We start from the raw sequence: 24,177 nt of genomic DNA, 5'->3' as shown, positions 1-24,177 counted from the left end.
TCATGACAGAGGACACCAGAGTCAGTCAAACAAATTCCACTTTATTGTTCCCCACTGCACAGTAATGCACCCATCTTTCCATGGTAGAGTGGTTACCACACAGATCCATACATTAGCATCAGCAATCCTGTTTTAATTAAAAATCAAACTAAGGGTACCAGAGACTGACTTGCTGGTCTAACTACGGTGTTGATTTTGGTATGGAGAACAGGCTGTGCTTGGTGGTCATTAATTTGACCCCCTCCTGACTAAACCTGAGAGGCACTGTCCAATCCCTGCCATGAAAAATGGTAGCCTTAACTATAAATGCTGTAGTTACAGCAAATGGGTTTGTCTGCCTCACTATGGATTCTATTCCAGTTGGTCTCTAGGATCAGTATTGGTTTATGGATTGGAGCATGTTTTCCTTATGCAAATAAGATTTTAGGGGCCACAGCCTTAGGATGAATTTGATCCCTATTTTACAACAATCCTTTCTCCCACCCTTGACTTCAGTAAGTTGGCAGGAGCAGGGACAATCTGGCCCCTGGTGTAGAGTGCCCAGCACAAGGGGGAGCCCTGAGGTGCTCCTTCCCTCCACAAAATACACCTAGGAGTAGGATATAAAAGTCTAGCCACCAGAGGTGTGTAGCGTTCAGTGCAGCCTGCCCATTTCTACTCTGCTTTTTGGAAGTCTGTACTATCACCCTGCCATGGTTGGCCTGTGGGCAAGTTCTCCAGCTCTCTTCTCGGTCTGCTTCTTGTCCTCTCAGGAATCAGCAAATTCTCCTCTTGAGGGTGCTTAAAATCCTTCAGGCTCCCTTGCCTCAAGTTTCCTACAATAAAGCCCAAACTGATCAGCAACTGGAGAGCCACACCTTTTACCCTTTGTATTTCTTGCTAACACCTTGCAGGTTAAGGAATCCAATATGGTTTAATTCAAGTAATATTCTTTACTATTAACCCACTAGCATCATGGCTTGGCTTTTAAGAAGCCTCACATGTAAAGTCTGGAGTTTTTTCTAACACCAGACCAACTGCACATGCAGAGTTCAAGAGGTGGGAGTCCAGCTATTATCTTTTCTCCTACAAATTACAGGAGCTCAAAATAGTTATGTGCATGGTTAAAGGTGTAAATGAGGATTGCACATTGGTTAGACATAGGCACCTAAACTGCTTTAAAAGTTTTTGAAAATCTGACACTGTAAATCCCAGTATTGGTCTGTCCTGGGTAGCACCTACCTGGACAGGCAGAGCTGGAAGCTTCTTTATCTAGGTCTCAGCTCAGTCCTTGCATGCAGAGCTGGCTTTACTTAACTTCACCTCTTCACGCTTATTCTACTGCCCTTCTTTGGGAGCTTGCTTTTATGCAGTGTTGGAATACACTACCATTTAGCTGACTATGTCAATAAATCCCTACATCCTGTGCCTTCAGTTATAGAAACACACCTCAACTTAGGGTTTATTATTAAAAAGATGAACACTCTGACAGTCTTAGTAAAACAATTCCAAAGAGACTGTGAAAGCTTCTCTTACAGCAACTATTCCGGGGTTACTGGGTACAGTGCTGCTGTTGTTGACTCCTCTCTCCGAGGCACCTAGTACTGTTATAATTTAGGTAAATGCTCAGTATTTGGGAAGGCTACAACCCTGCCTCATCTGTTTGCGAGAAGGGCCTTTCAGAACACACAGCCCGGTAGTGGTGAATTTAACCCCTCCAAGACAGCAGCTAATCAGCACCGCTGTGCGCCTCTCTTTCAGCACCATTCATATCTCCCGGAAGTGCTGGCACATACTGCTTAACCTCTGTTTCTACATCGCCATGACATCGGCTGTGTTTGCAGGAGGCATCACTCTGACCAACTACATGATTGTCTGCCAAGCAGTAAGTACAGCTGGGTCCAGACCAGCTTTGGACAGCCCTAGGGAAAGCAGGCCTGTGTTCAAAGTGGGGAACGTTAGTCCTGGAAGCTCCATGACAGACCACTACCTGGTGTGTCCCAACTGGCAGCATCCATGTCTGAGAGGCCCTGGGCAGAAGTGATTGCTTCCTTCGGTGCTGAGCACATTAGAAACACAGAAGGAAGAGAAAAAGAGCAGCAGCAGCTGCAATGCATTTAGCAGAGCAGGCCTAAGTTCCCAGCAGCCAGCCATTGTAACAGTAATTTATTAGTGCCTGAATCCAACAACTCCTATGTCTGCTTACCTGACTGCTTTGTATCCTCTGGCCCTGTAGGTTGGCATCATTTTGCACTACTCCTCCTTATCCACTCTTCTGTGGATGGCAGTGAAGGCCAGAGTCATCTACAAGGAGGTGACGTGGAAGGCACCGCAGCAGCCGGAAGGGGACGTGCCCCAGCCAGCCCCTCGGCCCATGCTACGGTACAGCCGTTTCTCTTTGATGCAGCTATGACTATGTTGAAGTGAAAGCAGAAAGACATGCTCAGGAGAAAGCGCTGACGTTGTCAGCTAGCTCTAGCATGGGGAGCCTTTGCCTACTGGACATGCACATGCATTGTAGCTGTGTGCTTAGGTTTCAGAGTAGCAGCCGTGTTAGTCTGTATCCGCGAAAAGGAGGACTTGTGGCATTTTAGAGACTAACCAATTTATTAGAGCGTGAGCAAGTACTCCTTTTCTTTGTGTGCTTAGGGTTACCTAATCCAGACACTTCTTTTCAAGCCAGTTTTCATTGCCCAGCCAGAGGAGCAATTTCCCTCAATTTACGCTTTCTAGCCCCAACCCTATTGTCACTATTACTGTTATTTTAAAGGGTGCCACCTCTTCGTAAGGAGAGGAAAGTGTGGTTCTCTCCCCAGATCCTCCATCTCAGAGTTGTTCAAACTTCCCCCAAGACACGAGATTTAGGAAATTACAAGCAAGTGAAGGGCTGAGAATGATTAGACAACAGGCACATTCCCTGGGGACAGTGGGATAACAATGGCTTTTGTTCATGTTACAGATTCTACCTGATTGCTGGCGGGATCCCCCTCATCATCTGTGGGATCACAGCGGCTGTCAATACCCACAATTACCAGGATAACAACCCCTAGTAAGTGCAACAGGAGCAGTGACTTGTTCCTCCTTCAGTCGCCAGTGCTTAGCCTCAAGTGAGGAGGGGGGACCTGGACAGCCTCAGCAGCCTGGTGTTGCAGCTAAAACCCCCAATCCACTCTCTTATTTCAAGGCCAGGTCAGAATTTGTTACTTGGGCTCTTGCATATCCTGCAAGAGCACCTGAATGTTACCTCAGGCTGCTAGAGAATGGCTTCCCACCCCACCTTTGCAACAGCATGCACCAATAGGAAAGGGCTGCAGGAAAGTTCAGTTATTTCTGATTCAGAAATAACTGATCTTTCCATGCCATGATCCAACCCAATGAAATGGTTTGGGGTTTGAATTTAATCTGCCAAGAAACCAGACAAGTATGTTTTGTTTGCAAAGGTGAGAGCGAGCACCTACAGCAGAGAACTATGTTCTATTAGTGCCCATGCCAGTGAAGGGGAAATGCCCTTGTAAGCTTTTTATCTAACACCCCCATTCCTTAGTGACTGCTGATGCTGTTTCTGAACAATGCACAAGCCTTGGGCAGTGCTTACAGAAGGAATCTAGAAACCCATATTAATCCCAGCTCTGGATGTGTTTCCTTACCTGTGAATGGTGTCCCAGTCCTGGATATATTCACAGGCTGACCATCAGGATGTTGATGACTAGATGGAGCATTGGCAGAACCAAGGCAGACTCTTAAGCTCTTCTCTCCCCTACAGCTGCTGGCTGGTGTGGAGACCAAGCCTTGGGGCTTTCTACGTTCCTGTGGCTTTCATTTTGCTCATCACTTGGATTTACTTCCTGTGCACTGGGGTTAACCTCTGGTGCCAGTCAAGGAACCAAAAAGACCCTCCAGTGCCCCTCGAGTCCCCCCCAAGGTTGGGTGGCAGCAGCAACCTCTTGACAGACTCAGGCTCCATTTCCGTCACCCTTCACTCTGGGACACACAGTGCTGATGTGGATGGCGTCTACTCATTGAAGGTGCAGTTCTGGGTCCTGCTGATCACCCATTTCTTGTACGTGGCGCTGTGGACGTTTGGGGCCATGGCCGTGTCCCAGCGCTGGTACCTGAATGTCCTCTTCAGCTGCCTCTATGGCTTAACAGCTGTAGCACTGGGGCTCTTTATCTTCATCCACCACTGTGCCCGGCGTCGAGACGTGCAGAACTCCTGGTTTGCCTGCTGCCCATCCTACAGGAATGCGCTGCCCATGCAAGCGTATGTCCACCCAGGCATGGCCACAGAGGAGGGCTCACAGATCTTCATCGGCTGCAACCCCGAGGTGGCTCATTCCATCAAGTCCTCTTCCTCACCCAGCAGCACCAACTCCACCGTGGGCCACTGCAAGCTCACCAACCTGCAGGTGGCTCAGAACCAGGCAGAGAGCTGCCCCCCCCCACGGCCAGCCTGCTACGAAGAGATGGAGACGGCCAACAATAAGAACGCCAGCGCGGCCAGGTATGCTAACAACGTACATGGGCGCAGGAACCACAAGAGCAGAACTAAGCAGTACCGGGAGGGGAAGCACCACCGCTTGAAGGTGCTGCGGGGGCCTTCTTCAGATCACCCCTCCAGCGAGAGCGGGAGCCACCACAGCAGCCGAAACAGCCCCCTGAACAACAGCCGCATCGGAGCCAGGGTAGCAGCAGTGCAGGAGGGGGATGCTGCTCTGACCCAGTCTGAAGGGAGCGATGGTGGTAGCAGCAACCATCGGGTTCCGGACTTCAGCAGAGCTCAGAGGAGAAGCGCTAGCAGGGATAACCTCAAACAGGCCCACACCATTGAGAAAGAGACTAAGCGGCGATCCTACCCGCTTAACATGGCCAACCAGAACGGGGGGCTGAAAGGCAGTAAGTACGATATAAACCTCACCAGTGCAGAGAGCATGGCTGGCATGAAGACTGGCCTCTGGAAGAGCGAAACGACCGTCTAGAGGGCTGAAGGGCCCGGGCAGCTACAGTATCCTACTCCTCAGGCAACGGAGCAGCTCGCTCAGCCATTGGCAGGGCATGGGGAATGGCACTGCTAACTGAAAGCATCTTCTGGCAGGTCGAATGTAACCTTCAAACAGAGTCAGGAGCCTGGGTGGTACTGTCCAGAATGTTTTAATTCCTCTGTCAATCAGCAGGTAACAGTGGGTCTTGTTCCACCTGGGTGCTGGAATGGAGAAAGAGTCAGAGCACAGTACATCAACAAGCCTCCTCTAATTCTCAGTGGGCGGAGGACACAGGAGTACTAAGATCTTAAGGTGAAAGACAATCACTGCTCCTCAGCAGCCTGAACTGCAATCTTATTTTAATCACTTCTGCATGTCACATAAGACTGATTCTAAATGCTATTTTATAAATATACAGAAGGTTTATTTTTCAAATCTATATTATTGTATGTATATATGTATAGACTGACTGGTAACTGATGGAAGTGCCTCAGTGTTCTATGAGCGGTGAGTCTCCCCTTAGGAGTTTTGGCAAGAACTTACTTTTGCCATCCAGTGTTGGTTAGGAGACCAGAACTAGCTCCTTCATGCAAAGACACTGCAGTCAAGATGTCTGTTTCATCCTTACCAAAACACATTTTCAGAAAGAGAGACTGAAATGACAAGTATTTGATCTGACTGTTCTTAAATGTATATTTAGCCCTATGGGTTACTGAGCTACCAAAGTAAAAGCCATAGTTAAAAATGAACAAGAGGTAAGATAAGAAAAAGCTCCAAGCAAAGTAAATTGTCTGCATATGACAGACACTAAAATCACTGCAGGAAAACTGCTCTTGAGCTGGGTTAAAGACCCATGCTAGGCAAAAGGGCTTCCATCAATGAAACAGCAGCGGCATTATTTTTTATGTAAGTTACACTCACTGTGAAAGCTTTTCATGCTTTGTGTGGCGGGAGTGCTAGCCACTCAAAAGGGAGCCAAGGAGTTGGGCAGAGGTACAGATATCGATACTTGCCCTTAAATCCCATTTAGCATGTTCAAAAATGTTTTGCTGCAAGAGCAAAACTAAATTAATGTAAATAGATAATTCAGAGTCTGCCCAGTCTAGAGCTGGTTCTATTATTAAGTGAAAAGAACCTTGTTAACTAGTAGGGCAATTGTTCAGGCCACACAGAGAAAAACTGAAGGAGTTAAGTGTCTATATAACTCAGCCTTCCTACAAAATTTTTAAAAGGGCTGGTACTTGTTTTTCCAATACAAAAAGTCAAGTACCTTTTTTCTAGTGTAAAATATAAAGCAGCTTCTTACCATAAATACAGACAGGTCCCAGAGCCTGGTGTTGAAAAGGAGCCTTCAGTAAAAATGTCTCCTAAAAAAAGGAAGTTTCTATTCAAAATAGTGCCCAGCAATAAAAGTTTCATGTTCCTGTTTTGTTAGCATGAGCTGAGATTTGCTGCCAATTCCACCACATGTGCCTATCACTAAAGAAACACAGTGAGAAGTAACGAGGAGAAAACAGCAGCTGTAGCCTGTGAGGCATTGAACTGGGTATTCAAACCCCCAGTAATTTCATACCCTAACCAGTGGATGAAGAAAGAAACAGCCCTTAGAATTCTCCTCTGTCCTGCTGTTTGGCACTCATTCCCGTTTGCCTTTCAAAAGGAGTTTTGACCAGAGGTCAGCTGAGAAGAGAATTTTAGCCTTGTTCCTATAGTCAGCAGGGAGACCCAGTTTCTTAGTTGTTCTCCTGCTAGTTTGGCTGCTTTTGTCCCACTTGAAATCAGAGGAGGAGAAGAGTGGGACACAGGACTAAAGCCAGGAACCTCCTGCACTCTAAGCCCAGCTCTGATACAGACTGAAAGCAAGTCACCACCTCTGGGCCCCTGTAAACATGGGTATCAACACTTACCTACCTCCCCAGGGGTTAGTTACAGACTGAAGTGCTAGAAGGCATGCATGGAGCCAGCACTCGTGTCCACACCATTTCTAAGAGATTTGGGGTGGAAAGATGCCGGAGTTAATGGATTATAAAGCACTTAAAAGATTTTTCCTTTATTTCTTCCTCTCCATGCTGAACCCCCGCTATTGCTGAAAGACCAATGGGCTTACCCAGCAGTGCTACTACCCCCCAGCCTTGTTAGACTCCCCCTAATTACTTGTGCTTTGTATTTAATACAGTTTGAATCTGATGCTGAACTTGTTATATGCTTGCTGCACTGTGACAGTATTATAAAAGCTTTGTATTACACTTATTTTGTCTGTTTACATTACAAGCAAATGACATATCAACAGAGCTTCTTGCAATATACATGGGGGAGGGAGCAGGGGAAAAGTGCCAAAGAAAATGTGTTTAAAGGGTTGGGTTGCATTTTTTTTATATAAACCGAATGTTTCTAGCAGATATGTTTTGTTTTAATATATTAAAGATTTGCAAATCTACTGAGAAGTGACGTTGCTTGTTTTAGGCCCTTAGTCCCTAATACAAAGACTGACCTTTCAGCACAGCAAGGTCATTTCTTTTATTGAATTTGGCTGTACTTAGATATCAACAAATGGTGCCATAATCATACAAAGAAAGGATTCAAAATTCCAGCAGCTTCACATAATAAATTTAACAGCCAAGGTCAGAACTGTTTTCCTTATTAGGCAGAGGGCAACGCTAGCTTCCCAACAGTATTATTAGGGATGTCTCTGATATCCAATCCAACCCAACCCACTATCTGTCCCCAGGGCAGTGGCCCCAAGACTTAGATCTTGTAGCGTGATGCCCAAACAGGGAGTTTATTGCTCACCAAGGGAAACAGGCACTGCATTTTGAAAAAAGCCTGAACAGCCAATGGAAGCGGCAGGTCTAGTAAATCACAAACAATGCAGCTGAGCTCTAGTGGAACAAAACGGCAGGGTCGCACTTCGCTGGAAGGAACTCAAATGAACCAAGCATTACGCTGTTTTAGACTGGAAAAACGTACTCTCTCTCTCCTCCGCACTTCCAAAGGTGGATGCCTAACCCTGACTTTGCTCTATAAGAATTCATAGAAGGTTTGTGTGCCGCTGAGCAGCCTTGAGAAATGAGCTGGCTGCCCTATTCAAGGGCCCTCCTCATTCAAATAATCCTACATCTTAGTGCAGGGAATGCAAAGGGATTAGTCCTAACCAAAACCACACAGATTAACAGCCTTTTTGTCAAGCTGGAAGGGTCATACCCAGCTACAATGGCAAGAAACCTGAATGCTTCTATTGACAGGCAAAATAGAATTACTTACCCACACTTACTGCCACCACCTTCGATCAGAACACAGACAAGTTAGACTCACTTGTAAGGGCTGCACCGGGACGATGCTGGAGAACATCTGGATTTCAACAAAATAACTAACTAAATTGGTAAGAGAAGATCCTGAAAGCATTTCTGGCAGCTGTGATGACTATTTTTAACAAATCAAAGAGTTCCCCTAGGAAAGTCTCATTTAGCAAGTCATTCTGGTATTTTAATTTTCTGCCCCAGCAGAACTAGGAGAGCATGTCGTCATTTACTTACAACTCCTTCCCATAGCATGGAACGCTTGAGAGACCCCATTATCCTATTTCTCCAGTGGGAAGAATGTCTGCTAGCAGTGCAACACAGACAGCTGTGCTGCAGATTTCATACCTTTACTTCAGTTGGCCAGTTCCTAGTTCCTCTGTCCATGCTGCTCTTGGGAGCTCAGTTCAGTGCCAGGCCTGGGCCTTGCTGAGCTCCTGCATCTCCTCCTGGCTCCGCAGGTATTGCTCTATTTCGCTGTCCGAAATGGCCTCATCTCCAGTGATAGCCTGGTCTGAAGGGCTCAGAGCTACTGTTCGAAGTCTCTTCCTGGGGTTTATAAGGCATGGTGGCAGCAAAGGCCTCTGTACACTGCTGCATTTCTGTTTGCCCCCGGGCTGGCAGCCCTCCGCTTGGGTCGAGCCCCCTTCAGCTTGTGGTGAACACTCAGAGCCATCACCTGCAGCTGTGGCACTTTGATCCCCAGTGTCTCCTGAGCTAAAGGAGCTTCTCAGCAGGAAGTGTCGGTGCTGGAGCAGGTCCCCAATGTGTTTCACCACAGTCTTTTTGTCCACATTGAGCACACGCAGCCAGGCCAGCTGGGAGGCCATTCTCAGGAGGATGTCGTTAAGCTCCTTCAGCCGCAGGTGGGCCGGTGGGGGTAGGTCCGTGCCCGCCAGCTTACAGAAGCGAGGGAAGGTGCATGTCAGGCGCCCCACAGGCTGCAGCGACTGCCACGCAAGGTAGGCCGCAGCAGTGACGATGGGAACGGGATGCCGGCCTGTCACCAGCCACGTCTCACTGGCCAGCTCCACAATCTGGATTGTTCGGGCAACCATCTTTTCCTTGTCCTCAGCAAATTTAGTAGGGATGCTGGCTGAACTCTGGAACAGCTTGAAACTGAGAGAGCAAAGAGAGCCCATTACTTATATCATTGCACTGGGTATCAGAGATAGAAGGAAACCATTAGATCATTAAGTCCATCATGCTGCAAGGGCAGGGGAGGTATCAGATCAGGTATTACTGGGGCCCTACCAAATTAATAGTCCATTCTGATCAATTTCATGGCCAAAGGGTTTTTTAATTGGTCAGTTTCAGGTCTTCAGATGTTTACATCTGAAATTTCATGGTGTTGTAACTGTGGGGATCCTGACCCAAAAGGAGGTTGTGGGGGGTTGCAAAGCTGTTGGGGAGGGGCGGGAAGAGAGGGTTGCAGGATTGCCACCCTCATTTCTGCACTGCCTTCAGCATCGCCGTGCAGCTTCCTGCAGCCCGGGGAGGGTCTGATCCCTCCCCAGCCCAGACGAACAGCTAGGAGCCTCCAACTGGGGCACCCCCAGCCCTGCCTCTCCCACTCCCCTCCAATAGCTAGATTTCCTGGGGAAGATCTGATTTCACAGTCTGTGACGTGTTTTTCAGGGCTGTGAATCTGGTAGGCCCCTAGATATTACATGGCCACAGCACTGTCTGAGGCTTCCAATGTGCAACACACACATCGAAGTGTAGTCCTCTGTGCAAAGGGCCTCAAACGGCCTTGGGTGGCTCCCCAACCAATTTGCTTGGTTTACACAGGTTATTATTGATATGTACAGTGCCAACAGCTGCCTAGGCCTTCCAGGAGAAATGCAGACCTCTGACAGGCTTTCCACACATTCATTTTCTGCTGTAGGTGGGTAAGGACTACACCACCGGTCCTCAGAAACAGGGAGAGAGGGCAAGAAGAAAGAAGTGAAATGCTAGACAATCCTATGAGCCTCGAGACAACAGGAGAGAAGCAATAAATCTCATGGCTGTTTAGACCACTCAGATTACAAGGCCAGAAGGTCTTTTTCTAGTCTGACCTCTTGTTTAACACATCACAGGACTACCCTGAATTAGTTCAGTTTGTATTAGAGCAGATGCTTTAAAAATCATCCAACATGAATTTAAAAATTGCCAGTGATGGAGAATCCATCACAATCCTTGACAACATTTTTCCACTGGTTAATTACCCTCACTGTTAAAAACGTGAATCTAATTTCTAGTCTGAATTTGTCACTCACCTACAACATTTCGGAAGGCACTGAGATACCATGGCAAAGGGCAAAAAACAACGAATTTACAGTGCAGAAGGTATACAGTATGTGTGAGTGAAAGACACAAAGAGGGAGATTCATAGATATTTAGGTCAGAAGGGACCATTATGATCATCTAATCTGACCTCCTGCTCAATGCAGGCCACAGAATTTCACCCACCACTCCTGCAAAAAACCTCACACCTATATCTGTGCTATTGAAGTCCCCAAATCGTAGTTTAAAGACTTCAAGGAGCAGAGAATCCTCCAGCAAGTGACCCATGCTACAGAGGAAGGCGAAAAACCTCCAAGGCCTCTTCCAATCTGCCCTGCAGGAAAATTCCTCCCCGACCCCAAATATGGCGATCAGCTAAACCCTGAGCATATGGGCAAGATTCATCCGCCAGATACTACAGAAAATTCTTTCCTGGGTAACTCGGATCCCACCCCATCTAATATCCCATCACAGGCCATTGGGCCTATTTACCATGAATATTTAATTACCAAAACCATGTTATCCCATCATACCTTCTCCTCCATAAACTTATCGAGTTTAATCTTAAAGCCAGATAGGTCTTTTGCCCCCACTGCTTCCCTTGGAAGGCTATTCCAAAACTTCACTCCTCTGATGGTTAGAAACCTTCATCTAATTTCTAGTCTAAATTTCCTGGTGGCCAGTTTATATCCATTTGTTCTTGCGTCCACATTGGTATTGAGCTTAAATAATTCCCCTCCCTCTCTGGTATTTATCCCTCTGATATATTTATAGAGAGCAATCATATCTCCCCTCAACCTTCTTTTAGTTAGGCTAAACAAGCCAAGCTCCTTGAGTCTCCTTTCATAAGACAAGTTTTCCATTCCTCAGATCATCCTAGTAGCCCTTCTCTGTACCTGTTCCAGTTTGAATTCATCCTTCTTAAAAACATGGGAGACCAGAACTGCACACAGTATTCCAGGTGAGGTCTCACCAGTGCCTTGTATAACAGTACTAAAACCTCCTTATCTCTACTGGAAATACCTCTCCTGATGCATCCCAAGACCGCATTAGCTTTTTTCATGACCATATCACATTGGTGGCTCATAGTCATCCTATGATCAACCAAGACTCCCAAGGTCCTTTTCCTCCTCCGTTACTTCTAATTGATGTGTCCCTAGCTTATAACTAAAATTCTTGTTATTAATCCCTAAATGCATGACCTTACACTTCTCACTATTAAATTTCATCCTATTACTATTACTCCAGTTTACAAGGTCATCCAGATCCTTCTGTAGGATATCCCTGTTGTTCTCTAAATTGGCAATACCTCCCAGCTTTGTATCATCCGCAAAATTTATTAGCACACTCCCACTTTTTGTGCCGAGGTCAGTAATAAAAAGATTAAATAAGATTGGTCCCAAAACCGATCCTTGAGGAACTCCACTGGTAACCTCCCTCCAGCCTGACAGTTCACCTTTCAGTAGGACCCGTTGTAGTCTCCCCTTTAACCAATTCATTATCCACCTTTCAATTTTCCTATTGATCCCCATCTTATCCAATTTAACGAATAATTCCCCATGGTACGGTACGGCAAGGCATCAAACGCCTTACTGAAATCTAGGTAAATTAGATCCTCTGCGTTTCTTTTGTCTAAAAAATCTGTTACTTTCTCAAAGAAGGAGATCAGGTTGGTTTGGCACGATCTACCTTGTAAAACCATGTTGTATTTTGTCCCATTTACCATTGACTTCAATGTCCTTAACTACCTTCTCCTTCAAAATTTTTTCCAAGACCTTGCATACTACAGATGTCAAACTAACAGGCCTATAGTTACCTGGATCACTTTTTTTCCCCTTTCTTAAAAATAGGAACTATGTTAGCAATTCTCCCATCATACGGTACAACCCCTGAGTTTACAGATTCATTAAAAATTCTTGCTAATGGGCTTGCAATTTCATGTGCCAATTCCTTTAATATTCTTGGATGATTATCTGGGCCCCCTGATTTAGAACCATTAAGCTGTTTGAGTTTCGCTTCTACCTCAAATATGGTAATGTCTACCTCCATATCCTCATTCCCATTTGTCATGCTACCATTATCCCTAAGATCCTCTTTAGTCTTATTAAAGACTGAGGCAAAGTATTTGTTTAGATATTCGGCCATGCCTAGATTATCCTTGACCTCCACTCCATCCTCAGTGTTTAGTGGTCCCACTTCTTCTTTCTTTGTTTTCTTCTTATTTATATGGCTATAGAACCTTTTACTATTGGTTTTAATTCCCTTTGCAAGGTCCAACTCTACTTGACTTTTAGCCTGTCTCACTTTATCCCTACATGTTCTGACCTCAATAAGGTAGCTTTCCCTTGCTGATCCCGCCCTTCTTCCACTCCCTGTATGATTTCTGCTTTTTCTTAATCACCTCTCTGAGACGCTTGCTCATCCAGCTTGGTCTACAACTCCTGCCTATGAATTTTTTCCCCTTTCTTGGGATGCAGACTTCCGACAGCTTCTGCAGCTTTGATTTAAAATAATCCCAGGCCTCCTCTACCTTTAGATCCATAAATTCTTCAGTCCAATCCACTTCCCTAAATTCTTAAATTCTTAAACCCTAACTAATTTCCTTAATTTTTGAAAGTCAGCCCTTTTGAAATCAAAAACCCTAGCTGCAGATTTATTTTTGTTAATCCTTCTGTTCAGTTTGAACTGAATTAGCTCATGATCACTTGAGCCAAGATTATCCCCTACAACCATTTCTTCTATGAGGTCCTCACTACTCACCAAAACCAAATCTAAAATGGCATCCCCTCTAATCGGTTCAGCAACTACTTGATGAAAGAATCCATCAGCTATCGCATCTAGGAAAATCTGAGCCCTATTATTATTACTAGCACTCGTCTTCCAGTCTATTTCTGGGAAGTTAAAGTCTCCCATGATCACACAGGTTCCATTAGTATTTACTTTATTAAAAACATTAAAAAGGGCTCTATCCATATCCAAATTAGATCCCGGCGGTCTATAGCACACCCCAAGCAATGTCCCAGGGGAGGCTCGAATAGTTTTCTTCCCCAATGTAATTTTTGCCCAGACGGACTCAGTCATATCCATTTCATCACTTCTTATTTCTTTACATTCTACCTCATCATTGATATACAATGCTACTCCACCACCTTTGCCTTTATTTCTGTCTTTCCTAAACAGCACATGCCCTTCAATACCCGTAGTCCAGTCACGACGACTGTTCCACCCTGTTCCTGTTCTCCCTAGAATATCCGGTTTCACTTCCTGCACCAGTCGCTCTAGTTCCTCCATTTTGTTACCCAGGCTCCGCGCATTGGTGTACAAACCTCTTCATTTTTGCTGTTTGGCCTCGCTCGCGTTCTATAACCTATTAGACTGGTATCTACACTGCCCTTCCTCCTACCCACGGCTGTATCCTCTCAATGCTAAAATCCAGCGTGGAGATTACCTGGACATCTCCCAACCATCTCCCCCAAATTCCTAGTTTAAAGCTCTCAATCAGTTGTGCCAGCCTCCATCCTAGAAGTCTATTTCCTTCCCTACTCAGATGAAGTCCATCCCAAGAGAACTGTCCTCTGTCCATGAATGCCTCCCAGTGGCCACACATCCCAAAGCCCTCCTTATAGCACCACTGCCTAAGCCATGTGTTAATAGTCATAATCTTGTCACACCTTTGTTGCCCTTCTCTAGGAACAGGCAGAATCCCACTAAAGATCACCTGAGCCTCAATTTCCTTAAGCGTCTTCCCCAGCCTAGCATAGTTTCCCTTAATACTTTCCAGCGAGAATCTAGCCATATCATTTGTTCCCACATGAAGGATAATTAGGGGATTCTTTCCTGCTCCCTTTAGAACCCTTTTCAACCTCAGGCCCACATCCTGTATCTTAGCACCTGGAAGACAACACACCCTCCTAGTCTCTGGATCAGCTCTGGTTACAGGCCTATCTATGAGATGAGAGACAACAAAAAGCAGAGGGATTAAAGAGTGACAGCACACTTTTTTAGAGATAAAAGAGAAAAGACTTAAATATCTTGTTTGTTAATACTTCTGGCTTTTCTAATTGCCAGCATTGCGAATTTCCCCTGCGCTCTGACACTCAAGATTGGGCTTTCTAGCTTCTACATCTCCAATATTAAAAAATTCTCTAACTGGAATGTAGTTTGATAATTTTATTGTGGCCAGTAGAACCCAGCTTGCTCACTAACAGCAGTACAAACAGAACAGAGCTACCCTAATTAAACCAGATGAGCCAATAACCAGCTACACAGGGAGCAAATCTGTTAAAAACAGAGGTGATATTTATACTTAGTCACTTTTCTTACAGTAATGGCACTAAAAGCCTTGTAGCCCATTCAGTGCATGACCAAACACACCTAGGAGTTAGGTGAGCACTGGCCCTTTTTACATATGGAAAAATGGAGGCAGACAGGTAAAGTCTCTCCACACCCAGGTGACACACTGAGTCAACAACAGAGTTGGGAATAAACACAAGTCCAGGCACCTGGCATGTCCCCTGCTCTAATCACAAGACAACACTGCCTCACAAGTGGCATTTTTATAGTACTTCATCCCAAAGTACTTTGCAAGCAAACACATAAGGATTGCTTCAGTTGACACTGAAATGCAGTCTGGTAGAATGTGGCAGCTGTTTAAGAACATTAACACTATACAAGGTTCCCTGCCCTGACACACAGTATATCCAGGTGGAATTATATACTATAGGTTACAGAAGCAGAATATAGTCTGCTTAATTGTAAGCTAACTAGCAGTGGCACAAAAGGGGTTACAGATTTAGTGCCCAAAGAGGTTTATTATTATTATTTATTTATATTACCATAGCCCCCAGGAGCACCAGTCATTGACCAGGACCCCCATCCTGACAGGCACTGTACAAAGCACAACCAACTGGCCTCCCCCAGCACTCTGGGATCAGAAAAGCCACCTGAGAGTTGGCTTCCCATGCCCTGGCTGCAATTAACAAGTATCTTAGAGCCTCCCATCTCTCTCACATCACCAAAGGAGTGGTTAGTCTGGGGCAAAACAGGAGGCAGCTTTAGTTTGTATCTCACTCCCCAGTCAACACAAGAACACATGGATATATTCACATTACTTAGAGGAGCAAAGCTCCAGTTGTGAAACACCATGACCATAAGTTTAAATCTCAGGAGGATCAAAACAGCTCTTCATTGTTCTGAATCAGATAAACTGAACATGGGCCTTTCAGACAGGGCTCTAGAACAGAAGTGCCTTCTGCCATGTATGGACATTAAAGATCCCAAGGCACAAAGCTTTGCCTAGATGTTCTGGCCAAAGCTACCCCCATTCCAGGGTAGTAGTCTTCCACCCCACGGTCGGCTGTGTTTTAGTTATGCCTATATCATTTGGGTCCTCTATTATGAATGGTGTCCGACAGTTACATTACCTGTTAAGGTGTGTTTTCACCAGATCTGTCAGGCTCAGGGCTGGCACATCCAGTTCAAGCTCTTTCAGGAGGCACAGGTAGACGCTGGCAAACAACTCCTTGTCTGCGTAGAGCAGGGAGCAGATCGTACCCATGGTCAGGGGCCAGTTGCGCTGCCGGCACGTGACAAAGACACAGCAGCCTACCAGAATCTCCTTCTTCTCCAAGCTGACTAAGTGGAAGGAAGGGTGTTCAATTGCTCGCTGGAAATAGGACAGGGCTGTCTCTTCAAACACAGCTGGGAGATAGAGGACTTTGCAGAGATCCTGGACACGCTTGATCCCTGTGGGAAAACACCATGATGCTTTTAACATTTGCACAAAATGTTTCTTTAACCACAGTGCAGCAAACACTCAGCCAACGCCAAGTGGGAGCAATTTGGCAGTGTGGCAACTTAAGCCTGATCAACTGCCCATGGCAACTTTTGGCCATTTCTCTTCATGCAGCTGGGAAGATTTTCCTGAAGGATCCCCTGGGCTCAGAACTAGTCACTTGTGAAAAGTTAGAGGCTCCCTGTGGTTTTCAGAAAAATTAAGGGTATGAGGAACAGATTGTACAATCTGAACTGTAGTCTCTTCTAGGCCAGAGTGTCATGCAGAGTCTTAGTGTTGCAAGAAAAGAATAATTAAAAAAAGCTCTCACCTCGTAGCTTACAGCGGCTCAGCTGCTCATTCTGGCCAGTACTCCGTGAATACGTCACTTCTGGAAAAAAACAAGCATCAGGCAAAGCAGCCACTTTCAGGGGTGGAGTGGAGGGGGAGGTCTATGATTGGTGCTATTAAAGACACCAGATTTCAGTTTCCAAGGCTGCTAATTCTCTTTATACCCACAGAACAGGTACCAGCAGCACAGACAATAACAGTGCAGGCTCTCTCAAGCATGCCTCATGCCATTTGCTTCAATCCTGAACTAAAAAGAGACCCTCCCTCACCCTCTAGGGTGAATGGTGTTCAGTTCTCATTGGCCATTCAATTCTTTGATTCTCTACAGATTGCCAGCAAAGGATGTAGTCTGATAGAGCTATTATAATTACAGTGACTACATTTATGAAAGTGGTGTACCAAGAACTTCTGAGCTTTAGGTCTGGTACACCAGATCTTCAAGTTTGAGACCCTCTACCATAACTGATGTGGGTCATGGATCCCTCAGCCTTGGAGAGAGGGGGAAAGGAGAGCTACACAGATACATACAAAACCTTTAAGCCAAATATAAATGCTTCCAGGACATATTTAAATCCCTAGTAAAACTATTTTTAGAAGAATAATCTGCAGCCTGCGCAATACAAACATCACAGTATTCACTTCAGCATGAGAGCCAGAAAATGAAACTGATTAGTGTATTTTCATCTGCAAACCAAACAAAGCAGCTTACTAAAAGTTAAAGATTTTTTTTTAAGAATTCATCCAAGGTTCTATTTGCACCACAGGCAAGAAAGTTTGTTTTTATGTTTGTTTTTTAAAATGTGTGATTTTTAACCTATCAGTGTCTCATAAGTAGGGCCCTACCAAATTCACAGTCCATTTTGGTCAATTTCACGGTCATAGGATTTTAAAAATATTAAATTTCATGATTTCAGCTATTTAAATGAAATTTCACAGTATTGTAATTGATGGGGTCCTGATCCAAAAAGGAGTTGTGGGGGGGTGTCGCAACGTTATTGTAGAGGGGGTTGTGGTTCTGTTCCTTCAAAGCCGGGCAGCAGCAGGGCAAAAGTAAAGATGGCATGGTATGGTTGTGATGTTCTGTACCTCAGGGGAACACCCTGCACCCCCATGTTCATCCTTATAATAGGATTGTGTGGTATCCAATGCAAAGTTTGTCATGTTGGGTGTCTTTAGAAGGGCTCATGATTCACTGAGCATTGTTGGTATACTAATGTTATAGGTTGTAATTTCATGTATATAGTTATGAGGCTGAAAATGTGTCCTCATGGCTTAAAACAAGACCAGGCAAAACTCTCCAGGAGCAGAGGGGCAGTTAACACCTCATCAGGGCATGTATGGGATAAACCCAGCCCAGCCTCACAGGAACAAAGGACACTGGCCTAGGAAGCAGCAAAGGATCTGCTGGACTCTCGAGTGAGTCACCCCCCTTCCCTTGGTCATTTTGGGACTACGATAAGGTAATATTCACCTGACTGGGGGGGGGGGGGGGGGGGGGGCACAAAGCCAAGAGGGAAGAAAAAACATGATAAAAGGGAGAGATGTCAGCCATGCTTTTCCTCTCTCTTCTACCTCCATCTACAGACACCACCACCACCACCACGCGACTGAAGCACTGATCAAAGGGGAGAGGCTGGCTGAAGGGCAACCAGCCAGCCTGTGATGAGAAGCATCTAAGTTTGTAAGGGCACTGAAAGATTTAAAATCAGATTACAGTGTGTTTTGCTTTTATTTCATTTGACCAAATTTGACTTCTTGTGCTTTGACTTATAATCACTTAAAATCTATCTTTTGTAGTTAATAAATGTTTGTTTATTCTAGCTGAAGCAGTGCGTTTGGTTTGAAGCATGTCAGAGACTCCCCTTGGGATAACAAGCCTGGTACAAATAAATTCCTTTGTTAAATTGACGAACTCATATAAGCTTGCAGCGTCCAGCAGGCATAACTGGACACTGCAAGACGGAGGTTCCTAGGGTTGTGTCTGGGACCGGAGATATTGGCTAGTGTCATTCGGTTGCACAATCCAAGCAGCGGCTGGCCAAAAGTGCACACTCACGTAGCTGGGAGCAGCTTATATGCTAGAGGCTGCGTGTGAACAGCCTGGGCGTGGGGTTCCCACAGCGGAGCAGGATAAGGCCAGCTCCCAGAGTCAAGGATTGGAGAGATCTAGCAGATCACCGGTCCAGATAACACCAGCGGAACGGGGGCATCGCAAGGCTGTCATAGAGGAGGTTGCAGTACTGCTCCTTCAGAGCTCGGCAGCTGCAAGTAAAGATGGCATGGCATTGCCACCCTTTCTTCTGTGCTGCTGCTGGTGGGGCGCTGCCTTCACAACTGGGTGCCCGACCAACAGTCGCTGCTCTCCAGCCACCCGCCTCTGAAGGCAGCGCAGAAGTAAGGGTAGTAATACTGCAAACCCCTAAAATAACCTTGCGACCCCCCTGCAACTCCTTTTTGGGTCAGGACCCCCAATTTCAGAAATGCTGGTCTCCCCTGTGAAACCTGTATAATATAAAGTAAAAGCACACAGCACCAGATTTCACAGTCCATGATGTGATTTTCATGGCCCCTATTCATAAGAGTCAAGTGCAGGTTTCACTGCTGCTATATCATGATTATGTTCCCTCAAAAGGTCATGGATTCCTCGATTCTCATGTTTTTAAAAAATTCACAATTTTATATTTTGGCATTTTTACATGAACAGGTAGTCGAATGTTACTGCAGACAGCCAAAGCAATCTCTGTACGCTGGAGAAATAAGTTAAAACCAGGACTACAGAAGCAAGATAAATCTGCAGAAACTCTCATAATTAGGAATAGTAGTTTGTAATACAGCTGGGGGAAGGGAGTCAAATTTATGATCTCTCTGATTTGGGGGAAGAATCATTGGCGAAGAGATCTGTCTGGGCCTGCTATTCTTGCTGCCTTTGTAAAGTTTAAAACAGCAATTTCTCTCCTTTTTTTTTGCACCGTTTTTAGGGCAAAAACACTTTTGATTAAAATATTACCCATTACTCAGAGTTTTGTAGGGTTTTTTTTGGGGGGGGGAGGGGGTTGTTTGTTTGAAATCTCTGCCTCCCTGACCTCATGGCTTTGTATGCCATTTACACAACAGCCCTGCGGATTTTTACATATGTATGCAAACTAAAACCAGCCTTTGTTTGACCTTGTAAATGTTCTTCATCTTGGAAAGTGGTGGTCAAGAGCCCCTCGGTGAGGATAAACCCACAGTCAGCACACACCAGTTGGCTCTGAGCATAATGTGCGTCCTCCACAATCTCACAGGAGCCACAATCAGGGCATTTTCTCTGGCCCGACATCTTGCAAACCTGCAAGAACGAATGGAGACAGACCCTGAACTCTCCCTTCAGCAGGGCCCAGCTGTTCGAGTCAAGGCTGCAAAGGGGGCGTCAAGTTTCCCACCTGAACCGCTTTTTACAAATCGGGAGAGGGCAGCTCCCCTCCCCCTTCAGTGCCCCCCCCCCGCCCCAAGATCAACCCCTCGCTCCCCTGCAGCCCCCCCCCCCGACTCTGTGCTCACAACGCCCCGCCCCCTGGCTCCCCGGCCCGGCTCTGCCCTAGGGGCCCCCCCAGACACTCACCTCGCCCGCGGGCCCGGGCCGCCGCCCCCCGCAAACGGAAGTAGTCGCCTGCGCACGGCCGCGGGGGGGGGGGGGGGACTTTAGATCGCTGCACCCTGCCCACGCTGGCCGCGGAGAGAGCCCTGTCGCCTCCGTCACATCCGGTCCGTCGAACTGCTGCGTCCGAGTAGGGGCAGCACCCCCGCCGGCACGTTCCGCCCTGCCCCTGGGCGGCGGCCGAAGGGGAGGCAGCGGTGCCGTGGTGTGGGTGCGGCGCTGGGACAAAGGGGTGGGCAAGGAGCCGGCCCGGGGCACCCAGAGGCCAGGGCGCCTGTCCGTCTTCCCACCTCGACCCGTGACAGATCGCTTGCAGGCAGGCTGCCCCAGGCTGGGGCTCCCCTTGCAATAGGCCCCCGCCGCCTTCCGTCCCCAAGCCTTGCACAGGGCTTGCTGCAGAAAATCGACACCATGCAACTAACCCGTTAAGCCTTGAGCCGTCTCCCCCCACCCCCTTGGCACTATCGGCGAGGACCCTAAAGGGGCGCAGCGGTATGACCGTACGGGACAGGAAGCAAAGTAGACGGAACTAGGGGCCTGTCTGGCCCCTGGCGTGTGGCCCAGCAGGCGGCCCCCGCGCTTTGCAGCTGCAGCTCAGACACGGAAGGTAGCAACTCAACTCCTAGCCCTGGATGCATAGTCCTTGCAGCAGAGGGATAGTAAAGGGACGTGAGTGAAGTCACGAGAAGGGAACCCCACAGCCATGACCAGACCCTGGCTCTAAACCAGGGGTTCTCAAACTGGGGGTCACGAGCTGTCAGCCTCCACCCCACACCCCGCTTTGCCGCCAGCATTTAGAAGGGTGTTAAATATATATAAAAAGTGTTTTTAATTTATGGGGGGAGGGTTTGAGAACCACTGCTCTGAACTGTAGCTCACAGCTCCTGACCTTGTGAACCAATTTCAAGCTAGCTTTAGTAACACTTAGTAAAGTGTTCTGTAGTGGATCACACACTGCCTCTCCCAGTGAGGGATCAAAACCAACCCTTATAAAGTTAAAAGTGTAATTAAAAATGCCAGCACACAGTCTGAGCATGCACTAGTAGAAGCAGCACAAGAACACAAGGTACATATACAGTCCATATGTTATCCAGCACACACTGTTTAGTCATCCAAGGACATGGATTAGAAGCTACTGAATTCCTGCATTCTGGCTAAATTGACTGTGTAGCTCTGGGCACGTCACTTTGACTCTGCCTCAAAATATGGATTACACGCATTTGCCTCACTGGATGGAAGAGAGGATTAATGGTTAATGGCTAAGCATTCGTTATCACTAACGGGGACCTGCTGCAAACAGAAAGATATGAACTATTTCATATCAGCTGAAAGTCTTCCAGAGATTGAGAGTCAAGTGTTAGTCTAAGGCAGTTGGTAGCACTTGCCTCTTTTTATTCAGAAGGCCCTGAAGATCCTATACTGGGACTTAATACATTTATTCAGGGCGGACTGAAGGGCACTATGAAACACAGTAGCCATTCTGGCCCCTACAAGAAAGACTGCAGAAAAACAAACTTAGTCCCAATCAACTTGGAGGAGAAGTGTAACAGGCCCATATAGCACTGAAGATTTGGCAATTTCAAAGAGCCCCAAAGCGAGTGAGAAATCAGACAGGCTTGATGTTTAATAATACAAAGAGGTGATACTTGTAAAAAGACATTGTCAATGATGTGCCATGACAATAGCATTCAGCTCAAAGTGTGCAAGTCATTTGGCATCTGAATCTCATGCATGAGTCTAGACTGAGGCTATGTCTACACTGGCAATTGAACGACAAAAGTTTTGTCTTTCAAAGGTGTCCTCCCCCCTCAAAAGACAAAAAGCAAGTTTTGCCACAAAAAGCACCAGTATGAACAGCGTGTTGTCAGCAGCACTCTCCTAACGACAACGCAAATACCCCTCGTTGGGAGTGAAAGTTTTTTCGGCAGGAGAGCCGACAAACAGCAGCTATACTGCATGATTTTTAGCAGCACGGCTGTAGCAACACAGCCATGTTGCTCGCTAAAAGCTGTGTAGTGTAGATATAGCCTGAATAACGTACCAATGAAGAAAGCCTTCCTAAAGATATTGCTAAACAAATAATGGCAGAAAAATTAACAGGCAAGAAAACCCTTAGGAAACCAACCAGCCACCACTGGAACTCTGTTTGGCTTTCCATGAGCAATGTCAGAGGACTCTAATAAGAGCAATTATGAGCACTGATACAGCTATGGGTAACCAGTCCTCATGTTTCAGAGAATAAGCCAGCCTGGTGCTTGCATGGAAGTGGAGCTCGGGAGAGGTGGAAAGTTGCTTACCAGGCCACAGCAGTTTCCCAGTTAGCCAAGCTCATTGGCAACAGAGGTTTTTGTGAGGCTTCAAGCATTGACCAGAAGGTATCAAAGTAGATGAGCCAGTGGTCTGACAGAGTATGACGATTAAGATAAAACTAAAAACAGAAGCCCTGCTTCCCAGGATGTAGCCAATCAGCTGTAATTTACCTTCTCCAGTGAAGGCCAGGTGGAAACACCTGCAGCAAGATGATAGGCATCTGATTAGCTTTCTTCCAAGTCTCTACAATGCCTCATTAGAGCTATACACAAGGATGAAGTGCTTGAAAGTACCAGGTAATTTCTATTCAATGCTGGCTTGTAAGTTTCCCCAGAGCATTACTGCTGATGGCCCTGGAAGAGGAGGGAACCATTCAGACTGAAAGCAGAAGGACCTTAATAGCTAGTTTGATCCATCCCTTGAAGGAAACAGTGCCTCAGAGTGAAGGCAGAGAAAAGCATTAAGGTGGCATGCAAGTTCTGCTGACAAGGCAAACACATTTTAGGCCAAAGTGGTCTGACACAGACAAAGGAAAACTGATTATTCTCCCAACTTGTCCTTGCTGCCCAGATATACTGAACAAAGAATGAAGGGGATTTAAACATTCATGCAGTTGAAGTGCTCCTGAAGGACTGACATCCTTACTACCCTAGTTCTAATGGAATGCTTTGGGCAATAACTTTCATACGTTTCTCTATCATGTAAATAAGCTCAGTCTTCACATGCTGCCGAACTTGTTGATCTGACTTCCCATCCCACAGGGCGTTTACACCATGGATTCAATGCAGCTAGAGACAGCTCCCACCCCTCTAGCAAATCCCAAAGTAGGAGCGGGACAGGCAGCAGCAACGTTTGTGTGACAAAGGGCTAGTCTTCGCTAGCAACATGAAAGTGCTTTAACGTGGCTGTGGGGTCGCAGCATAGCACTGGGAGAGCGCTCTCCCAGCACGCTAAGAAAAGCCCCACCTCCACAAGGGGAATGGCTCCTGGCACTGGTGCACTGCCTACACTGGAACTTTACAGCACTGAAACTTGCCATGCCCGGGGGGGGGGGGTTTCACACCCCTGAGCAAGGAAGTTGCAGCACTGTAAAGTGCCAGTGTAGACAAGCCCAAAGTCTCTCTTTTCTACTTACTTTCTGCCAATCAGAAAGCTGGATTTACTAGATCACAGGGACCCATGAGCCAACACCCACAGCATTTTTTTAAGTCCTCCCCCAGAGAGGAGCAGGTATACAAATAATAAACAGAAGGAAGATCATCATCAAGTTTCATTGTAGCGGGTGTCAGAGGGTAGCATAATGGCTACAGTTGTAGTTTACTTGTCTATATCTAGCCCAGGTTGCTGTGACCTAACGCGGTTACTCTCAGCTTCTGTAAAATTAGCAACCTGTGCAATTCCCCGTGAAGAGGTCCGCATCATAAAATCATAACTAGACCCTTAGTTGACAGACTCAGCCAATCACTGAAAATGCCTTGAAGATGTAACTCCCTTCTCAGGTCTATAGAAGAGAATTGGGGCCCAGTGCCAGGAGAACAGAGCACAGGAAGTCTGTGCTGCCGCTGGCCGTGTTGCACTTGTTCA

The 24,177-nt window shown here is 46.4% G+C and overlaps 2 protein-coding genes and 1 long non-coding RNA gene across 7 annotated transcripts in view; 1 reads left to right on the top strand and 2 right to left on the bottom strand.

Moving 5' to 3' along the window:
* Window positions 1-7,395, top strand: part of ADGRA2 (adhesion G protein-coupled receptor A2) — a 101,692-nt gene extending 94,297 nt beyond the window's left edge. Inside the window, exons 16-19 of the mRNA XM_084615110.1 lie at window positions 1,741-1,864; window positions 2,216-2,361; window positions 2,939-3,028; window positions 3,743-7,395. Of these exons, the coding sequence (XP_084471236.1) occupies window positions 1,741-1,864; window positions 2,216-2,361; window positions 2,939-3,028; window positions 3,743-4,955 (1,573 nt within the window). The 3' untranslated portion in view covers window positions 4,956-7,395. The remainder of the gene's footprint in view (window positions 1-1,740; window positions 1,865-2,215; window positions 2,362-2,938; window positions 3,029-3,742) is intronic.
* Window positions 22-3,767, bottom strand: LOC311513354. Its single transcript, XR_014709709.1, has 3 exons — window positions 3,627-3,767; window positions 2,186-2,392; window positions 22-815 (listed from the first exon to the last, which is right to left on the bottom strand). It is a non-coding gene; the product is annotated as an uncharacterized lncRNA (long non-coding RNA).
* On the bottom strand, window positions 5,042-20,350 carry BRF2 (BRF2 general transcription factor IIIB subunit). Of its 5 annotated transcripts, none has more exons than XM_084615114.1 (7): window positions 20,248-20,350; window positions 19,812-19,974; window positions 16,627-16,686; window positions 15,946-16,267; window positions 8,220-9,373; window positions 6,265-6,325; window positions 5,042-5,179 (listed from the first exon to the last, which is right to left on the bottom strand). In XM_084615114.1, the coding sequence occupies exons 2-5, from the start codon at window positions 19,963-19,965 to the stop codon at window positions 8,662-8,664; spliced, it is 1,248 nt and encodes a 415-aa protein (XP_084471240.1). In that variant the 5' UTR covers window positions 19,966-19,974; window positions 20,248-20,350; the 3' UTR covers window positions 5,042-5,179; window positions 6,265-6,325; window positions 8,220-8,661. The 5 variants fall into 5 exon arrangements, with proteins under 5 accessions (XP_084471240.1, XP_084471241.1, XP_084471239.1 ...); XM_084615115.1 differs by having other exon boundaries at window positions 8,603-9,373; XM_084615113.1 differs by lacking the exon at window positions 5,042-5,179 and adding an exon at window positions 6,870-6,942 and having other exon boundaries at window positions 6,279-6,325.
* Window positions 20,351-24,177: the final 3,827 nt, after the last annotated feature.

This window comes from Lepidochelys olivacea (genome assembly GCF_965140295.1).
Source record: "Lepidochelys olivacea isolate rLepOli2 genome assembly, chromosome: 26".
NCBI classification, from domain to species: Eukaryota; Metazoa; Chordata; order Testudines; family Cheloniidae; genus Lepidochelys; species Lepidochelys olivacea.
This window is presented reverse-complemented; position numbering and strand designations above follow the sequence as displayed.

Bases quoted from the DNA above. Each gene is read 5' to 3' on its own strand.
- BRF2 (XM_084615114.1), bottom strand. From the start codon at position 19,965: ATGTCGGGCCAGAGAAAATGCCCTGATTGTGGCTCCTGTGAGATTGTG. The intron at 16,687-19,811 runs GTCAAACAAAGG...GTTTTTTTCCAG, and splicing joins AGATGAAGAACATTTACAAG to AAGTGACGTATTCACGGAGT. The intron at 9,374-15,945 runs GTAATGTAACTG...TTGCTCTCTCAG, and splicing joins GTGAAAACACACCTTAACAG to TTTCAAGCTGTTCCAGAGTT.